This window comes from Cynocephalus volans, chromosome 5, assembly GCF_027409185.1.
Source record: "Cynocephalus volans isolate mCynVol1 chromosome 5, mCynVol1.pri, whole genome shotgun sequence".
Taxonomy (NCBI): domain Eukaryota; kingdom Metazoa; phylum Chordata; class Mammalia; order Dermoptera; family Cynocephalidae; genus Cynocephalus; species Cynocephalus volans.
Window position 1 is genome coordinate 50,837,601 of NC_084464.1, and position 19,547 is coordinate 50,857,147.

Consider the following 19,547-nt stretch of genomic DNA (forward strand, 5'->3'; position numbering starts at 1 on the left):
TATTTCATCTAATTTATAGGTCCCTCATGCAGGAAAGATGCAAAAATGCATTTCTCCGAGATAGCACTCATAGTAAACCTTGACTAATGGTTCAGTAGGTACAGTGCCCTGCAGAAGTATGACCTGCCACAGAGGTATAGAGAAGGCAATGGTCCATTTGCTGACTGTTTCTCTAACTGCATTTATGCGGGAATGAAAAGACAAAAATGTGGTCTGTTCCAAAAGAGAGGGTAAGATGGGTCAGGAGAGATTTGAGAAGCAGAGGTTGACATTTGTGCCTGAGATCTATGACAGAGCAAGCTGGAAAGAACCTTAGAAACAATCTTCGTTCTTTTTTCTCTGGTTGTTTTATGGGTGAGTTTTGTCTCCACTGACTTCTCCTTGAGCTTTTCTTTTTAACTTAGTGGAGGACTGGGTACATGAAGTGTTTGTAAGCTGTGGCTTTTGGTGTCAAGGGCAATCCTTTGATGACAGTAAAGTAAATGCAAGGAACTGACTCAGGGTTTGAAGCAGCATCCTGTGGAAGTCCCAGCTCCCCTGTTCTCCTGCCTGTGCCTGTAGCTGCACCATTAGTGCCAGGAACACTTAGAAAATGGGGAAGAGGGAGAAGAAACAGAGATGTCCTTTATGCCATGAAGAAGCTGCTGTGGGCTCCCTCCCTAACATCTTTTCACATTCTTCTCCTCTACTCTGTTTCCATTACTCCCACCCCAGTCTTTTATGGTATTTCCTAAACCTTTTGCTTGGTCTCCCAGCACCTCATTTCCAATATATTGTAAAATGTTCTTTTCAGAAATATCTCCTCAGAGCACAGCTGTCACCATATCCCCTCCTGCTTTGGTGGCTCTCTTACAGTAAAACAAAAAAAGAAAATTCCCCAGCTTAGCAGTCAAGTATTTCTATAACATGGTCCCACTTATTCAATAAAGAAATGTAAGAAATTAAAATGATACACAAACATACAAAGTTAAAAGGGGAAGTTCCCATCTCTTCCTCTAGTCCCTCTCCCTAAAGCAAACATCCTAGTAATTTCCCACTCATCTTTCTGGCCTTATTTCTTCTGATTTCCTGCGCACCTCCAGGCCCCAGCTAAACAAATACCTCTTTCAACTCTACATAGTTTTCCTTGCTTTCCTGTCCCCAGCCTCTGCTCACATTATTCTTTCTTATTTTTATTTTTAAATTGCAAATTGACAAATTGTAGTTGTATATATTTATGATGTACAAAGTGATATAATAATTTAGGAATAGAATGTGGAGTAATTAAATAAAGTTAATTAACATATCCATCACCTCAAATACTTATCATTTTTTGCCATGAGAACATTTGAAATTTATTCTTAGCAATTTTGAAATGTACATTATTATTTACTATATTCACCATTCTGTGCAATATATCATAAAGTAAAATAAAAGTTATTCCTCTTGTCTAATCAAGGCTTTGTACCCTGAGACCATCATTTTCTCATTCCATTCTCCACCCCTGCAAGCCTCTGGTAACCACTGTCCTATTCTCTGCTTCCATGAATTTAATTGTTTTAGATTCCATATATAAGTGAGAACATGCATTATTTTCTTTCTGTGCCTGGCTTATTTCATTTAGTCTAATGTTGTCCAATTCCATCCATGTTGTTGCAAATGGCAAAATTTGTTTCTTTTTTAAGGCTGAATACTATTCCATTGTGTAGAAACACTACATTTTCTTTATCCGTTCATCTGTTAATGAATACTTAGGTTGATTCCATAACTTAGCTATTGTAAGAAGTGCTGCAATGAACATGAGAGTGAGACATCTCTTTGGCATACTTATTTCAAATCTTTTGGGTACCCCAAAGTGGGTACCCATAAGTGGGGTTGCTGGATAATATGGTAATTCTATTTTTAGCTTTTTGAGAAACATTCATACAGGTTTTCATAATGGCTATACTAAGTTACATTCCCATCAACTATGTACAAGGCTTCCTTTTACTCCACAGCCTCACTAACACGTATCTTTCTTCTTTTGATAATAGCCATTTTGACAGGTATGAGGTGATATCTCATTGTGGTTTTAATTTGAATTTACCTAATGATTAGTGATGTTGAGCATTTTTTTCATATATCTGCTCATGGATTAGAAGATTTAATATTGTTGAAATGTTCATACTATGCAAAGTGATCTACAGATTCAATGCAATCTCTATCAAAATTCCAATGTCATTTTTCACAGAGATAGGGAAAACAATCCTAAAATTCATATGGAACCACAAAAAAACCTGAATAGCCAAGGCAAAAACAAAAACAAAAACAAAAAAAAACAAAAAAAACACGAGCCGGAGGCACTACACTACCTGATTTTAAACTATACTACAAAGTGATAGTAATTAAAATAGCATGGTACTTGCATAAAAATAGATTCATTAACCAATAAAACACAATAGACAGCCCAGAAATGAACCCATGCATATACAGTCAATTGATTTTAGACAAAGTTGCCAAGAATATACAATGGGTAAAGGACGGTCTCTTCAATAAACAGTGTTGAGAAAACTGGATATCCACGTGCAAAAGAAAGAAATTGGACCACTGTATCACACTACATATAAAAATCAACTCAAAATGGAATAAAGACTTAAACATAAGACCTGAAACTATAAAATCACTAGAAGAAAACATAGGGGGAAAACTACACAACACTGGTCTGGGCAATGATTTTTTGGATTTGGCCTCCAAAATGCAGGCAACAAAAGCAAAAATAGACTAATGAGATTAAATCAAAATAAAAAGCTTTTGCACAACAAAGAAAACAACAGAGTGAAGAGACAATCTATGGATTAGGAGGAGATATTTGCAAGCCATACATCAGATAAGAGGTTAATATCCAAAATACATAAGAAACTCAAACAATTCTACAGAAAGAAAACAAGTAATCTGATTTAAACATGGGCAAGGCAGTGATGACCACTGAATCTCCACAGGAAGCACCCCAGGCTCTCTTGATCCAGGGCAGTGGGGGTGCTTGGGCCTCAGCCATGTCCCCCCAACACCCAAAACCAGCCCAGAGAGGACCACCAAACTGCCACAAGAAGTGCCCTGGGCTCTCCTGAGCTGGGGTGGTGAGAGTCTGAAGGTCTTGGCCACATCCCCCTAACACCCCCAGCCAGCCCAGCAGCAACCACTGAGCTATTTCAGTAAGTGCCCTGGGCTCTCCCAAGCCAGGGTGGTGAGGGACCGAGGGCCTCAGTCATGCTCCCCTGATACATGAAACCAGCCCAGTGATGACCACCAAGCTGCAGCAAGAAGGGCTCCGGGTTCCCAAGCTGGGGTAGTGGGGGATGAGGGCTTTTGCCATATCCCCCTGACATCTGCACCCATCCCGGCAATGGCCAAGCCACCACTGGAAACCCCCCAGTCTCCCCTGTGGGAATGAGGGGGCTGCCACAGGCCTCAATCTGGCCGCTCCTCCTTCCTCCTTCTTCCATCACATTTCCTTCCCCTTTCCCTTCTCCCCCTCTCTCCCAACTGCTCTGCAACAACATCCTAGAATGTAAAAAAAATGATATTAATAAAATTACATTTTCATAAAAAAAAATGGGCAAGGAACCTGTATATACATTTCTCAGAAGAAAATATACAAATACGTTATTCTTTAAGACTGGAATGTTATAAAATGTTCTTCCCTCCATCTTTAAATGTCCAGATTCTACCGATCCTTTAAGATCTAACTTCCACGTCACCTGCTCTGGAAAGCTTTTCTTGATCTACTAATTAAAGTGCTTCCCTTTTCCTTTGAATCTCCACAGCATTTCTCCCAGCTCTAGCTTAGAGCACTTATTTATTCTCTACCTTTCGGGTACAAAGCCAGCCTTCACTGTTTAAATATAAGTTGCTTGAGCCGGTGAGCATTTCTCAGTTCTCCTTTCTACTGCCTACAACATGTACCCTGGGCCCTTCCATGCATATGGTAGAGATTCAAAAAATTCTCAGGAAGTAAGAGAAAAGAGATTGGAGCCTTCAGGCTGCATCTATGGTTTTCAATTTACCTTATAAAATGCCAGTGATATCAACTTTGATGAGTGGGGTCTGTTAGCATCTCAACAGTTAAAGGATATGGTGAATCATTGGGGCTTTTGTAATACTGACTGGTTCCAGGTGACTATTTGGAATGCACAGTCAGAGAAGTAAAACAGAGGAAACAAAACAAAAAACACCAGGAAAAACTAAAACAACTCAACCCAAAAACTTCTATCTTAAAGAGAACAATATGACTCTTTTCAAATTGAGAAGTTGAACAATCCCTCTTATTATTTCAACAAAACCAAAACAGGCATTTAACCTCCAAAACAACAACAAAAAAACCCCAAATCCCTAACCTTCCTCTGCCTTGGCAGGCTAATAGCACAGTAACTCTGGAGGGCTCTCTTGTGAACCAAGAATTCAGTTTCATTTTCTAATTTGAGGGGAGTCATTTTCAGCTTGAAGCGGAGGTGAATGAAAGAAGGGGGTGCAGTGTGGAAGGGGAGACAGTTTCACAACAGTCTCAGAAATGATCAGATTTACTTGCTTTCTGCATTAGAAACATCCTCAGAAATGGTTTTAATAGAGACTAACAATATACTTCATGAGGCAGAAATACTTTCAACACAACATGCTTATTAATTTTTTGTATTTGGTTGAGTTTACACAAGCTTCTTGTATATCAAATAATGCAATAGTAGAAGCTTAATTGGCTCCTAGAATCTTAAACATTTGTAATGAACTATCCCATTACCTGTTGCTTTGCACCGTTCATTCATCCACTACAATTTTCATCCTATTTGTAGTTTTGCCAAAAAATAAAATCAGTCCTCCATCAGTTCCTCCCCCAAGCAGTTAGATCATTATCAGTCCATTTGTGAGCCTACCCCCATTTAAAGTTATTGTTAGAGCTATATCCAATGACAATGAAAACAACTCAAAAACCGTTTAAATATAAGGCTCTTCTCCAAAACTTTTACCTCATTTGTACTTGGACTTTACAAATAATTTCCATTTCTTTTTCAGTGATTTTCTATTCAAGTAAACTCAATTCATTCCCCACACAAAACTATAGTCTGTCTCAATAGCAATATCAAGGGAGGAAAAGAGTTACTGAAAAAGTTGACTATAATTATAATGGAGGAGAGAGATTATAAGCTACTGCGGGGAAGAAGAATTATGAGAAGGGAGATAGTGTGGGCCAGAAGAAATAGAAATAGAAAAGGTCTGGAACACACCAAGGGGCTGGACAGTGACATCTGAGGCCATTTCTGCATGGGCACAATAGTGTGTGTCCTTAGGAAAGGCCAGTAAACAGAGCTTCTTCCATCACGGGCCATAGGGTTCGAACATGGGTACTGATTGTGACCTTTCATTTCAGCAGAGATACCAATGCTGTGTTCTCTTTAGCCAACAATGCCAACTGTTGTAGAGTCAGGCGGTGGGGGGCATTCATTGTTCCTTACCTCCGTGAAGAGCCTCACTACCTACCCAGAGACATGAAGGCCGATCTCACTCTTACCCATCCCCCACATCAATTAGCCACTGAGCCCTGTCTCCTTGAACTGATAAATGCTCCGATGCCCTCACTTCTCTCTTATCACCCCCATCCTTGGGCCTGGACTACTACAATGGCCCCCTAACTGGTCATGCTGTCTCGCCGTCCTCTGTCAATCTGTTCTGCACAAGGCAGCCAACCTGATTTCCCAGTCTCTCACTCCCCAAATCCAACCATACCTGGCTATTTTCTTCCTGAAATGCTCCTTTCCACCACAAAGGCCTCGAAAGCTATTCAAGTAAGTGATTCCCTCTGCTTACAATATTCCTTCCAGCCACACTTCTATCCTGACTCCCTTTTAGAGTTTTCTGGTCTTAACTGGGGGGTAAGGTTCCTGGTTTGTGCTCTCTCAGTAGTACAGAGATGTACTTTTGTAATCTATTGATCAGTGGCTCTCTTCTCTGGCAGTCTGAAGTCAGAGGCTGTCTGTCCATGTGTCCTCATCTCTAATATGAGGATAAAACAAGAACTTATAGGATAAGGATTAAATGCGTTAATTCAAGCAGAGAACTTAGAAAGGCTCATACAGGCTACATAAGCTTTGGCCATAATGATGATAATTAGCACTGTACCTAGAACAACGTATGTATTCAATAAATATATGTTGAATGAAAGAGGAATGAATAAATGGAAGAATGAGCTAATGAATTCACCAATCCAGATGGCCTCTTTTTTTCCAAACAGCTGTTGTCCATAATAGACTATAGCAAAGCTGTATAGAAAACAATCAGAGAGAGGAATCATTGATTTTCACTGTCTACTGCCACCATGATAAATGATAAAAATAGCATTTTTAGTTTCCTGGGATTTTGAATTTATCCTGCTGGGTTGCTGAATAAATATTCAAAGCAAGAAGATTTGGAACTAAGAGATGAAGGAATATAACATCATAAAATATATTTTCATGCTTCTCAATCTTGTCTTTATTACTGAAAAATGTGCTTCTTAATCAGCACCATACTCTTTAATCATTCCCAGGCTAAATCTTTTAGAAAACCATGCATGTCAGGTAGTCCATCCCCCAAAAAATGCTTGTACAGAAAATTCCAATTTATGTTGCCAGGAAAGGAAGTTCTTCAGCCCTTTGTTCCACTACATCCCAAACTTCAGATTCCTCAGTATCTTCAAGGGAAAGGCATCAGTCATGTGACTGTACATCATGCTCTGCTGGGCTAACAGAAAGAGAAACGCACACAAACAAACCTGGGCTTCGAGCCCGGTTCTGCAGCAGTGGTATTGACAAACTTACCAAACGGTGGAAACGGGGAAGGTGCCTCTGAGTTGGCCCAACCCTGTCAAACCCTATTATCTGACAAAGTTTTGTTGATTTATTGTCCTTTAAGACTGTGGAAATGTCTTAAATTATTTTTCTGCAGATAGCTAATTTGGACATAAACATAAACACTGCATCATCACATCAGTAAGGCAATGTCTGACCCTGTTCTTTCCCTCCTATATCAGAGGAAGGTTTTAGTTCTCTTTCTTTAAAGTTAACTTTTCTACTGTTATCCTGAACCAATCTATTTCTCTAAACTCTGAAAATTCACACTTGGTTCCTCTCAGTTCCGTCATCAGTTTGGGAAACTGGTATTTAATTTAAAAGATGAAAATAGTTATGAAAAATAATTCTAACAAGTAAATCGTTAAAGACTTCATGCTGGCACATTTAAAACTAAAGAATGCTATACTGAAATCCATCACAGACAATGAAGAATGCTGGAAATTCAGTTAACTGACCTGTTTTTCTGTGGAGCAAACTGGATCTGTACCCGCAAATGCTGAAGTCCTGGGCCTGCATGGGAGCTGAGGATAGCAACATTCTCTGACCTTCTGGGTTCCCCGCTGGGAAGGGTGGGCTCTGGGAGTGTCTGAATTCACTTCTATTCATGCTTGATAAGTTGAGAGCGTCCTGAGCTTTCTTTTTTTCCTTTTTCAACATGTTGACCAGAATATCTAAAACTTGATTTAAGGATTTAGTGACTCATGCTAGATTATAGTGATAAAAACACAAATGTTTCAAATGTGATTAATATTCCCAATTAATATTTGCTATTTATCATATGGTTAAAACCGACTAAAGGAAGACTTCAACTTCCTGAAACCTAATATACAGTTAGGGACAATTTAGGAGGGTATTAGTCTTTCAATATGGTACCATTATATAAAAAATTAGCCAACCCAAAGATCTTTCAAATGTTTTGAATTTAAGCCAGTTAGGTCTCAAAACTTTTATGAAAATTTTATAAAAAGGAAAATGAACACTGAGTAGTAGTAGGCAATGGAGCTCTGCATATAGCTATTAGGAAATACATTTTTTATCTGGGAAGATCACCTCCTTGGCGGAGCACCTGGTTGCTCAGGAGGCAGCAGGAGTAGAGAAGGAGAAGAGCAAAACCCACCCAGCTGGCAGATCGGCCAAATCCATTCTTACGGTCAGTGTGGGGACGAATGTGCAGCCAGAGCACCCCTATGTCCAACACATGCATATTTATAGAGTACATTCAAAAGAGGGCTGAAAGTCACTTATGTTTAAGTCTTACACCTAATTTTTGGCCACAAATGGAACTGAAAAGGAGTGCATTATTAGCATAGATTTATCATTTTAAAATGCACCTTTTGTGAGCTATTTAGATATGCCAGGAGCACTGACGATAAGTGATAAAACCACTCCACTCTACCCTATTTCATTGTTCACTCTGGGTTCAAGAAGCCTAGAACTCTAAGAGATTTCTGTCCCATCCACTAGAAGGAAAGACTATAAACCCCTCTTGAGAATCTCAGAACTCATATGCAGTAAGATGAATTCAAGGCTTTCACCATCCTTAGAGATGGCTTCATTAAAATAGGAGTCTAAGGATATGTGGGGATGTGTGGGAGAGAAGACTGCCACTCAGAAAGGAGGGAGGTACCCAGATTACACTTATTCATGGGCAAGTAACATGGAAATCATTTGACCTCCATCTTCCCCTTCATCTTTAACTCCAACGTGTTGGTGATTTCTGGAGACATAATCGGTTTTTTGCTCACAATCCCTGATGTGGCTTTCATTCCTTGCCTCAAAAAAAAAAAAAAAATGTGTATTTACCAAAGTTGTTCTCAACTTCTTAGTGTTCAGGCATTAGCCTGACAGAGAAGGACAGATCTGCTGAGATCTTCAACTCTTCTTTGTATGGAACTCATTACCAATGCCAATATACACTTCCATTGGTTCGTACACTGCAATGGCAGTATCCACTCATCCACTCATTCAGGATGTTTGTTGGAGCTTGTACCATTTGCCAGGTACTATTCTAGGCATTGGCATAGAGCAACGAGGAGGCAGACTAATTTCTTGCTCTCATGAAGCAGATGTCCTACGGGGGAAAACAGATCTCACACATGCACATGTGAGCGTGCTCACGTGTGTGCACACGCACACACACACACACACACACACACACACACACACACACACACACACAGAGTGACACTGCTAGATAGCTAGTTTTAAAAAGGTCAACAGTGACTGGGTGGCTACTCTACATTGGGTGCCTTTCTACAAGTGACGATTAAGCTGAGATCTGAATGACAAGAAGAACCAGCCAGAGGAAGAGCATCTAAGAAGAGGAAATGGCCAAGTCCCTCAAAAGAAATGGCTTGGCAGTGGTTCTCAAGGCTACAATCCGACATTTACGATGCACAGGACAGCCCCCACAACGAAGAATTATCTAGCTCCAAATGTCAGAAGTGCCAAGGCTTAGAAACCCCATGTCAGAAGAACAAGAAGGGATCTGTGACTGAAGAGTAACACACACAGGGACGAGGCATAAGAAATGTGTCAGAGGTTGGCAAGTTCACGGAGGGCATCATAAACCAGAGCAAGGAATCTGGATTTTATTCTAAGTATAATGGGGAGCGCTTCAAGGATTTTAACCAGAGGCATGACATGTTCTGATTTACATTTCATAAAGATCACAGTACAATCTGTCTTCTTCGCTGCCTTCTCCTGTCTTCTTCCTCTCCCTATTCATCTGGCCAAGTGCTGTGCTGGGTACTGAATCACCCTGTTCTATGTTTTGTGAAGGAGTATCTAAACTTTATTTCAGCTGATGACGTCACTGAGATGACACCCCTTTTACTGCCTTTCCGAGAACATTCAATGTTGTTCATGGTCATTTTGGTTGCACTACTGTCTTTTGTTGAGTATAATCACTTTTTTCTTTTTTGGAAGACATACCTTTCCCATTCCTCCTGTCACAGTCTTAGCCTTCTGGGTTCCGCAAAGAAAGATGTCAAAATATCGTCCCACCTAACTCTGAATAACTATACATTTCAGGAGCCCTTCTTGATCGTTAGCCTTTGATAAGAATAAGCTTAGAGATGATTAAATTACAGCTGCTATTTTTCCTTCCTCCGAGTTTACTCACTGTCTGCACAGTCACAGCCTCCATTATACAACGCTCTATCGTGCTCAGAGCATTTACTGGCCTTGTTTAGCACTGCGAGGTTGGCACGGCAGGTCTTATGCTCCTGCTCCTGAAGAGTAGGAATCAGCTTCATTGAGTAGTTATAGAGCTAATAAATGAAGAGCTAGGATTCCAATTCAGGTACAAATTTAAGTTCAGTCTTCTTTCCATTATGACGTCTCACACACCATCATTTTGAATATGAGCCTCAGATGGAGGGAACCCCGTCTGAATTACTCACAGTCAGTAAAGAATCTAGCGCAGCCCCACGTGAACAGTGGCACATACATTCACCACAGTGAAGATGGAAGGCAATGGATGTCTCTCTTCCACTCTCTTTTTAAAATAAACATATATAAACAAACTTGGATTGTTTCCTCTCTGTCATTTATCACTTCATCCCTCCTATATGCACAGGCATTCATAAGCCTAGAAGGAGATTAAGAAGTCAGTAGGAGTATTTAGGGGAGAAGATCCTAGACTAGGATCAAGGCCAGGAAAAGAAGCAGAGCTCAGACAGGGGCTGGGGCCAGGACTGAGGCCATCCCTGGAGATGGATGGGGTAAGACAGAGGAGAAGGAATGCAAGGGTGACAACACTCGTGGGCAGCACTGGCAGACAAGCGCTTGTGTGGGGGTGTAATTCACAGCCGAACCTACTGTTACTGGCCGGATAACAAAGCAGATAAAACTCACTTGAATCCAACATACAGGGTCTGCTAATACTCACCCAAAATTAGAGACTGAAGTTAATCAGGCAGCATGCCTTCCTCATATTTGGTTTTGTTTTTTTTAACCTTCTTATTACTGAATTTCCTTTTGTAGAATATTTTTATGCATTTTGCACAATAACTGAAGCTGGAGTGTGTTTTAGTAATTTTAAAAAATGAACAAAAAAAACCTCATTATAAAGAACTGAGCAAAATGATTTCTTGTGTGTGTTGATTCTGCAAATGTAATGAAAATGTCAAATCTTTTCAAAGAAACTTGAAAGGTAAAATGAGAAACAATAGTGATGGAATACTGGGGAGTCCTGAGGTCTAACCAACTCAACAGGGACTCTTTAGAAGTAACCACTGAGTCTGCAGCTGGAGGCGGCCCACGCTCCCATGGGCTGCTACCACTTTCAGCACCCAAAATACATTGTCTCCTGGAGCCAATCAGATTTCTATCTTGTACACTCATCTACACTCACTTCCAAATTTGGGAACATTTGTAAGAAGAACCCAAAGCAGTAGATCTGGCTTTTAAATAAAATGTTACATTTAAATCAATATCTGCTCTTCATAAGCTAAAAACCATTTGTCATCTTTCAGCCATCATTTGAGTTTCACCCACGCACCAGCCACAAATTCTGGGCCATGGTGAGACTGTGGTCAGCCCGGTGTCCAGTCAGCCAGCTAAAGATAACCAGCTAACTTACTGGGCTCAGGACTAAAACAGCAAGAGCAATGCAGAGTAGTCAAAAAATGTATTTAAGAAAACTTAATGTGTAGAGATCGTGTAAAAAAGCTGATACTTTCCAATAAACTGAAATGTTACCCACAACAGTAACTTTATCAGGCTAAAAACAAATTAATTATTTTTTCTTTTGTAGCAGCTATTTTTCACTAGTTGTTACATTTTGTTTGTTGAAGGGACCCTTTGTTTTTCAATGGGAAGAAGCAACGGGAACTGGGAGCAGGGGTGTTAAGTGACATGGCTCAGGAAGACATCTAACTGCTCCCACCCCACTTTCAAGCCTGCAGAGGGAGAGATTCTCACCACTTCAGGAAGGATACTGATTTCATTATCTCTCTGCTTTAGAAGATCTCGTAGTTTTTTATATTCTTCCTCTTTTAATGGTTCTTGGCAGTCTGGGTCTTTGATTTCAGAGGAGACTGTACTCTTCCCAAGGATCTTCTTGTCATTCAATAGTTTCTGTAAGATGAAATAAGAGTTTAGCGTCCATATCTCTATTCCAAATTTCTTTGTTTCTTGGACTGTTTTCCTTTAACAATTTCCCACTTCCCTCTTTCTTGCTTCCGTGTCTTTGCAACGCAGTTGCTTTTTTTTTGCTTGGTGTCTGTCCCCTTCTACCCGACTTCCTTCCCCTCCTCCTTTCTCATTCCCCACTCCCCTGTCTTACCTCTCCTTTCCTAAATTGGGAAATTCCTACTCAAACATTATCTCCTCTTGGATTCTTTTCCCTTTCTCTGTAGCACCATAGCACTTAATTCACACTTATAGCACTTCTTGCAAGTATTCTTCACATATCTGTCTTCTCCATGGCTTATTCAACTTTGCCTTCCCTATGCCTGTCCCACAGTATAATTACGACAAATGTTTATTATTTTAAGGAAGTATGCAAAAAATTCAAGGGAGGTAGAAGTAAAAGTTACAGATATTCCCACTTTCTCATCATAAAAAGCTGAAGAATTATATGGACAAATTAAAACTGCTGAAAAAAATGCAGAACACAATTATCTTGATATAGCTTAATAATAAGTGGCTTTTTGAACATGGAACTATTCTGTATAGAAGGTAGAGAATCCTGGCAAAAGAGTTAGAAGTCCATGGTCTGAGCTTATTTATCAGCAAGTAAGATACAACTTCTGAATGCACTCGGTGATAATCACTGCATTGGTTTGAAGATCACACCATTTTCTGGATGCATGAAGCTGGGTCCCAACCTTTCAAGGGTTGGCCAACTAGAAAAGCTTTTATTGCAGTTAGAGCATGTCAGAAATGGCTTCTACTGGAGGAAACATTTAAGTTTACCTTTAGATGATGAAAACAGTGATGAATTTTACGCATATCAGCGCCAACCTCTAGTCTACTCTCTGGATCCTGGTCTTCCAAAAAGGATGCTGTTAGTTTTTCCAGCCTAAAAATACATAATGTGTGAGAAGGAACTATGAGCTAGAAATGCTAGAGATTCTAATTGCTTTACTTCGTTGGTTAACATATGAAGTACGGGATATTATTCTCATTTCTTTACAGAAATACAGTTATCTGATTTGACTGTAAAAATTAAGAGGAAAGAAACAGATAGACAAAGTCAAATCTCCAATAATGCAGTTATTTGACTAATTTCCAGTGAATTTTCATATATAGCTTTCAATGAGTCATTCAGTACCTATAATCCATCTATTCTAGCCAAGCTGAATTTCTGTGCCCCTGTGCCTGGCTGCCACATAGCTAGAGAAAGCAATGAAAAAGAATTTTTTTTATTAGTTTCATTAAAAATTCATGCTACTTTGCCTCAGCTGGCACCTTAATGATGCTCCATTATCCTTTTAATCATGCCCAGTTGACTTATATTCTTCACAGTGGTTATTCCAAATCTTTCCACAACTCCCAAGCCTACCACTACTCTTCCACTCTCCATCAGTAAAGTAGCTTCTCACCAGACTGAGAAAGTCAAGCTGTTCCAAGCGGACTCCTTCGAATTCTTTTCCTTCCCCTCGGAGTGTCTCTGCCTCACCACTCAGGCCCTCTTCCTGCTTTTATACACTGTATTTTGGATAATATCCTTCCTCCTTCTCAAGGCCAACCTCTTCCCTTGGGGTCTCTCCCTGCTTCTTCCAGGGCCTACCTGATTAATTACCTCCTTTCTCTTGCTACCTCTTAATTACCTCTCTATACTGACTCTTTCCTTTCTGCTTACAATAATTTTCATGTTTTTCCTATTCTAAAACACCACAAAATAGAAAACATAACACCTCCCTTTGGAGGGAGCATTCCACCACTCTGTTCTGAAGTCCTAGTGAAGTTCATAGCATAACACGTCCGTGTCACATTCTAGAGTCTGTGTTCGCACCTTAGCTCCCCCAGGACTTTATAAGTATCATGAGGCAATTCTTGGCTCTTATCTGTCTTTGTGTTCCCTCTCCCGCATATATCGGGTTCTCAATATACATATGTTCACTATTTAATCGATTCACTGACATGGAATTTATTCCCCTCATGTTGAGATGGAATTCTTAATAAGGAAGGTGTAAGGAATCAGTATCTAAGATGCTAGGTATCATAACACAGCAGCAGCATATCTTTCTCACACTATTATGAAAATATTTGTATATTTTTAGCATTTTTAAAAACTACACATTTCTCTTCCACTATTGCTATCAGCCCACTCAAACGGATAATGATTTCTATCATACAGCAGCCTTAGATTTTATTTTTATCCCTTTCTGTAATCTGAGACATTTGATAGCTGATGTTTACAAGTGGGAGACAATTTATCTTGCAATTTTTAAGGAATTTCTTCAGGTGGAGGGTTACCTGTCATTTGCACTACTTGTTGACTGACGTTATGTTTCCATGTGAAATATAACTTTACACCACCAGATACACAGAGATTCATTTCTGCTACAAAGATTTTAAATTATTTTGTACAAAATCTAGAATTACATGCTAATGAACAAAATTTCAAATACAGATGTGAATAAATTAAAAAGTAAAAACTCCTCTCCCCACTCCCCTGCCACATTCTCATTTTCTTTATTCACTCTCTGGTTCCACATACCTAGATCTACATATTCATTTGTAGGTTTCATTTGTTTGTTTTCACAAAAATCAGATCATACTCTGAATAGTGTTCTACACCATCGTTTCTCTAAAGAATTTATTACGGATAATCTTCCACATCAGTACATATACATCAGAGCTATTTCATTTTTAATGCCATAGAATATTCCACAAGATGGATGGATGTACTGTTCCTTTCATGATAAACACTGAGGTGACATTCATTGTTGCTACTTTCCTCTGTAACCCGTGAAGAGGCCTGGATCTACAATCCCCACTTAATGATTCTTCAAAAAATAGTACTGTTTATCTACTTTTATTTTCTCTTTAATACTTAGCAGAAATCGTGCAGTTTTGAAAATCACCATGAATTCTAGGATATACCCATTCTCTCGAGTGAAAGCACTTTATGATTTCCAGTGTCCATAAAATTTCTAACAGACAAAATTAAATTGGAAGCAATGGTTAATCAATTCTTCCTTCTTGCTTTCTCTTTAGATAACAACTTCTCCTGTATAGTTTAGTCATAAAATTTATATTCTAGGGAACAGTCTCTGAAGAAAGGCTGAAGTCCTAGCTCACAAAAAAAGCATTGTAAGACATAAGCCTGCAGATTAGCTGAGTGATCACTTGCTGATTATTTTTTTTTTAAAATTTTTTTAAGTTTATCTATTAATATTTTTTTACATTCTATGATGTGGAGCAGTTGGTGGGGAGATGGAGAGGGGGACAGGGGAAGGAAACAGGGTTGGAGAAGGAGGAATACAGGGAGTGCCACAGGCCTGTGGCACTCCCCTCATTCCTTCAGGGGCGACCAGTGGTCTTCCAGAGATGTCTTGGCTATTGCTGGGCTGGTTGCGGGTGTTGGGGCAGGCATGGCCAAGGCCCTCGGCACCCCACTTCTCTGGCTAGGGAGAGCCCAGGTGCTTCCTATGGTGGCTTGGTGGTCATCACTGGGCTGGTTGTGGGTGTTGGTGGGCTGTGGCCAAAGCCCTCGGCACCCCACTTCCCCAGCTAGGGAGAGCCCAGGCACTTCCTGTGGTGGCTTGGTGGTCATCGCTGGGCTGGTTGAGGGTGTTGGGGAGACATGGCCAAGGCCCTTGGCCCCCCATCACCCTGGCTTGGGAGAACCTGGGACACTTCCTGTGGTGGCTCAGTGGTCATTGCTAGACTGGTTGCAGGTGCTAGGGTGCATGGTTGAGGCCCCCAGCCCTACCGCCTCCCTGGCTTGGTAGTGTAGGGGATTTCCTGTCCTTCTAGGTTTTATAGGTGTTCTTTGGTGATGTGAGACCTTTACTAGTTAATGTCAAACTTTGTCTCTAGTCTATGGATATTTTGTTTTTTCTTCCAGTTCTGTTTTGGATTATTTGCTGTTCCTTCCACTTAAACTCTGCACTGGAACTAATTTGTTGTCCTTTGCTTATTTCTAAAATCGGGGAGCTTCCTGTGGGGAGCAGCACTTGAGCTCTGTGGTTGAGGTAAATTGTTGCTTTGCTGCTGATTCCATGGGGAAGGCTTTTTGTGCAGTTCAGGTTTTAATGGTTGACTTTATAGGTAGCTCTGGCTCTCATGAAATCTGGTACAGCTAGGTTGTGTAGAAACTCTGGTCTGGGCCTGAGTCTTTTCAGCAAACTGTACCTGCAGTTCTATATTCCTGACCAGTCTCCACTGAGTGGTCCTATGCTGACTGGGGGGCAGATCAGCTGTCCATGCCATGCCGCAGTGTTCTCCTGATGGGCCCATCTCCCACACCGCCTGCACTCCAAACACTTCTCATGGAACGGGCTGTGCACCAGTCCCTTGCAATGACTCACCAGCCTCTGAGTGGCTCTTTTTTTCAGTTGTTGTGGCTCCTCATTCCTATGTGGGTCCATGGGAACTCTGTTAGTGGTCTTGCTGGCCTAGGGGCCACCAAGGCCTTCTTCTCCCCTGACACCTCCAAGCAACTTCATCCAAAGCGCACAGCTGTGGCTTTTGCCACCTCCTGCTCTGTACACTCACCAGCTCCAGCCTTTAAACAGCCAGGGCTCGAAATGGTCAGAGCAGTTCTTTCTTTCTCTCATCGTGGTTTTTCCTGCCGTCATGCACTCTGTAGGTCTTTCCTCCTCTTCCCTGATCTCTAGCAGCCCCAGCTTTGCTATCATTGCTTTTTAATGATTGTAAACTGGTTGATTTGTGGGAGAGAGTGACGCCGGGGACCATCTATTCCACCATCTTGACCAGAACTCTACACACTGATTATTCAGCCTCACTGGGCTTTGGCTATTCCATCAAGGTTCCCATCTCACACAATAACAGTAGAGGATACAAGGAGAACTAGGGACATGATTCAAAGAAATTGGTTAAAACTTCTGTGTAAGTAGAAAAACTGGATTGCTTTACTCTTTCTGGGACTCAATTAGTCTGGTACATAACTGAGAATGAAGATTAGGCCTTCTGACAGGCAGCTTTGTTCTTAAAGCTTGAGACCACAGAGCCTCTTTAGATAAGAAAAATGCCTGAGTTTTCCTTCATACATTTGATTTACTGTTGAATTTATTTTCTTATCAGGCAAAGACTTGATCTAATAATTAAAATGCAGAAAAATGCTTAATTCAGATATTTTCAATGTACTCCTCTAGTAGTTAAGAGTGAACAAATGACCCCAAATTCTTTGCATTTTCCTGTCTCCCAAAATAGCACCCAATTTCATACCTAGACCCCACTCCCACTGAGGGGTCTCCCGGCTGCCAGAACCCTGCTGGACAGCGGGGAACTGTTTACAGAAAAGGCTCTCTAAGGAGGTCAATTGAGTATGATAAAGTCTGTTCTTCAGGAGAAGCCCAAGTCAACAAGAAACTGTACTTGTTCTCTACTTTCACTACGAGAAAAGAAGGCAAAAAAGAATCCTAGTGGAAAAGTAAAAGTAACTGAATGTATACCATTCAGTTCTAGTCCATGTGGACAAGAAATATAGATAATCTGTGTCTGAATGCACAACCTGGCTGATGGTAGGTGACTGTTACGTGTTTGGTGACTATACCTTCCTCCACAACACTGACTGCTAATGAGGTATCTCTGACAGCCTGTGGCCTATTCAGCAATTCCACTGTACTGTAAATTTTGATACTTGGCCACATAATTAGAATTGACCATATTTCTTAATACGTGCTTTACCCCTCTGAGTCCACTGTAACCCCCTTTCTGCTCCTTATATTTTTTGCCAAAAAATGAACTCGTGTCTATAGACGTATTTCCATAGACACTTAGGTTTAACAGCATGAATAAAAGGACAAAGCAAGCTTCCTATCATTCACTATAGCCAATATTAATTGAGCACGCACTAAATGTTAGATACACTTCTATGCTATTTGCATACATCATTTCCTTAATGATTACAACCCTATCAGTACTGTTATTATCTCCATATTATAGGTGAAGAAACTGAAATACAGAGAGGTTAAATATCTTGTCCGAGGTCACACAGCAAGTAAATGGCAGAGCTGGGATTCAAACTCAGGAAGGCTGACTTTGGAATGCACCTTTTGAAGCATTATCCTTATCATACCGTAGCAGTTATTAAATTTATTTAAATACCATTCAGGGCAATGTCTCTTTAAAAGGAAGAACCCACACCAACTGGAATTCTTTGAGGAAGTAAATAGGTGGATGAACAAGCAGGAAAGAACTGAGAAGCAATAGATCTTAACAAGGCCATTGACCAGTATGACTTATAATGGCAAAAACAGTTGGAAAAGAATCAGAATGTCCCACATTTGGAAATTAGTTAAATAAATATGACATAATTATGTATAAAGTTAAGCAGCCATTTAAAATGATGGTGAAGTGGTGTACTTATTGGCATTAAAAATATTCATGATATAGATGGACAGATTAACAATGAATCCCTTTGCGGGGATTTTACAAGTACTCTGTGACACACACAAGAAGACAGAAGATAAGAGACAGACAGATAGACAGAAAGAAAGAGAGAGAGAGAAGGGCGAGGGGGAGGAGTAAATCAGCAATCTTGAAACTTTTGGCCAGTTGCCTTTGGCTCAAGAACATTTATCATCTCCCTGTGAAGAGACTAGTGATCCAACATAAACTCGCTCTTCTGCAATATTTTAATGTTTATGTTACATTTAACTGTTTATTAAAATAAGTTCACCATTTATACATTGAGTGTGATTAAGATGTTTCTGTTATTCTCAAAAATTTTTTATGAACATGTTCCTGCCAGCGTTAGTATTTGGAAATGGGCTAGAAACCATATCTCTATGGTACTGGTTGTGGGAAAGCTGGGAGAAAAGAGGAACCAGGCATTAATAAGAAGAGCAGACCTAAATCGGGAGCATGGAAACCCTGGCTGGTTCTGAGCAACTGGGACAATTCTGGGACGTGTGCCCCAGGGAGAGGGAGGGAGCATGGCTCTGTAACTGGGGGACAAAGATTATAGAAGTGTCCAGCAACACGGTATTATTCCAGAGAATTTACTAAAAACAAGGCTGCAAAGTAATGGGATCTTGTCCTCTGATATTGAGCTGAAAAGAGTGGGGTGGATAAGAAATATCCCAGTTGGTGTGTCAGGACTGCTTTGTAGTGGAATCACGGAAATGCCTGGTGTCCCGGAGCTGATAGTTCTTAGCTTATCTATCTCCTTGCTGGTTTGGGGAGAGGAGTAGACAGCTCATTCTGAAGGGCTAGGAAGGAGTTCTGATTTAAGAACCTAGCTGGTATTAATTATACCAAAAAGTATCAAAATCTGCCTGACCTCTACTAATCATTTTGCTGCTAAAGATGGCTCCATTAAGGATGGCTTGTCTCTGACAGGGTTAGGCAATGGAGATGCTGACAAACTATAACTACATATTGCATGAGCAAAGGAGCCTTTTAGAAATGCAGAATCTCAGACCTCATCCAGACACACTGAATCAGAATCTGCATTTAACAACATTTCCAGGTGATCTGTATGCACACATATGTTAGCGAAGCATTGCAACAAGGCAACTGGTTGTTGAATGTTCACACAAGAATATACAGTCATGTGTCACTTAA

The 19,547-nt window shown here is 40.4% G+C and overlaps 1 protein-coding gene across 5 annotated transcripts in view; it reads right to left on the reverse strand.

Moving 5' to 3' along the window:
* The window catches only part of LOC134378048 (kinesin-like protein KIF6), a 336,082-nt gene that overhangs the window by 159,442 nt on the left and 157,093 nt on the right, over positions 1–19,547 (reverse strand). For all 5 annotated transcript variants that reach the window (XM_063096971.1, XM_063096970.1, XM_063096968.1 and 2 more), the window contains 3 exons: positions 12,759–12,864; positions 11,780–11,918; positions 7,292–7,507 (listed from right to left, as the gene is read on the reverse strand). In XM_063096971.1, the coding sequence (XP_062953041.1) occupies positions 7,292–7,507; positions 11,780–11,918; positions 12,759–12,864 (461 nt within the window). The remainder of the gene's footprint in view (positions 1–7,291; positions 7,508–11,779; positions 11,919–12,758; positions 12,865–19,547) is intronic.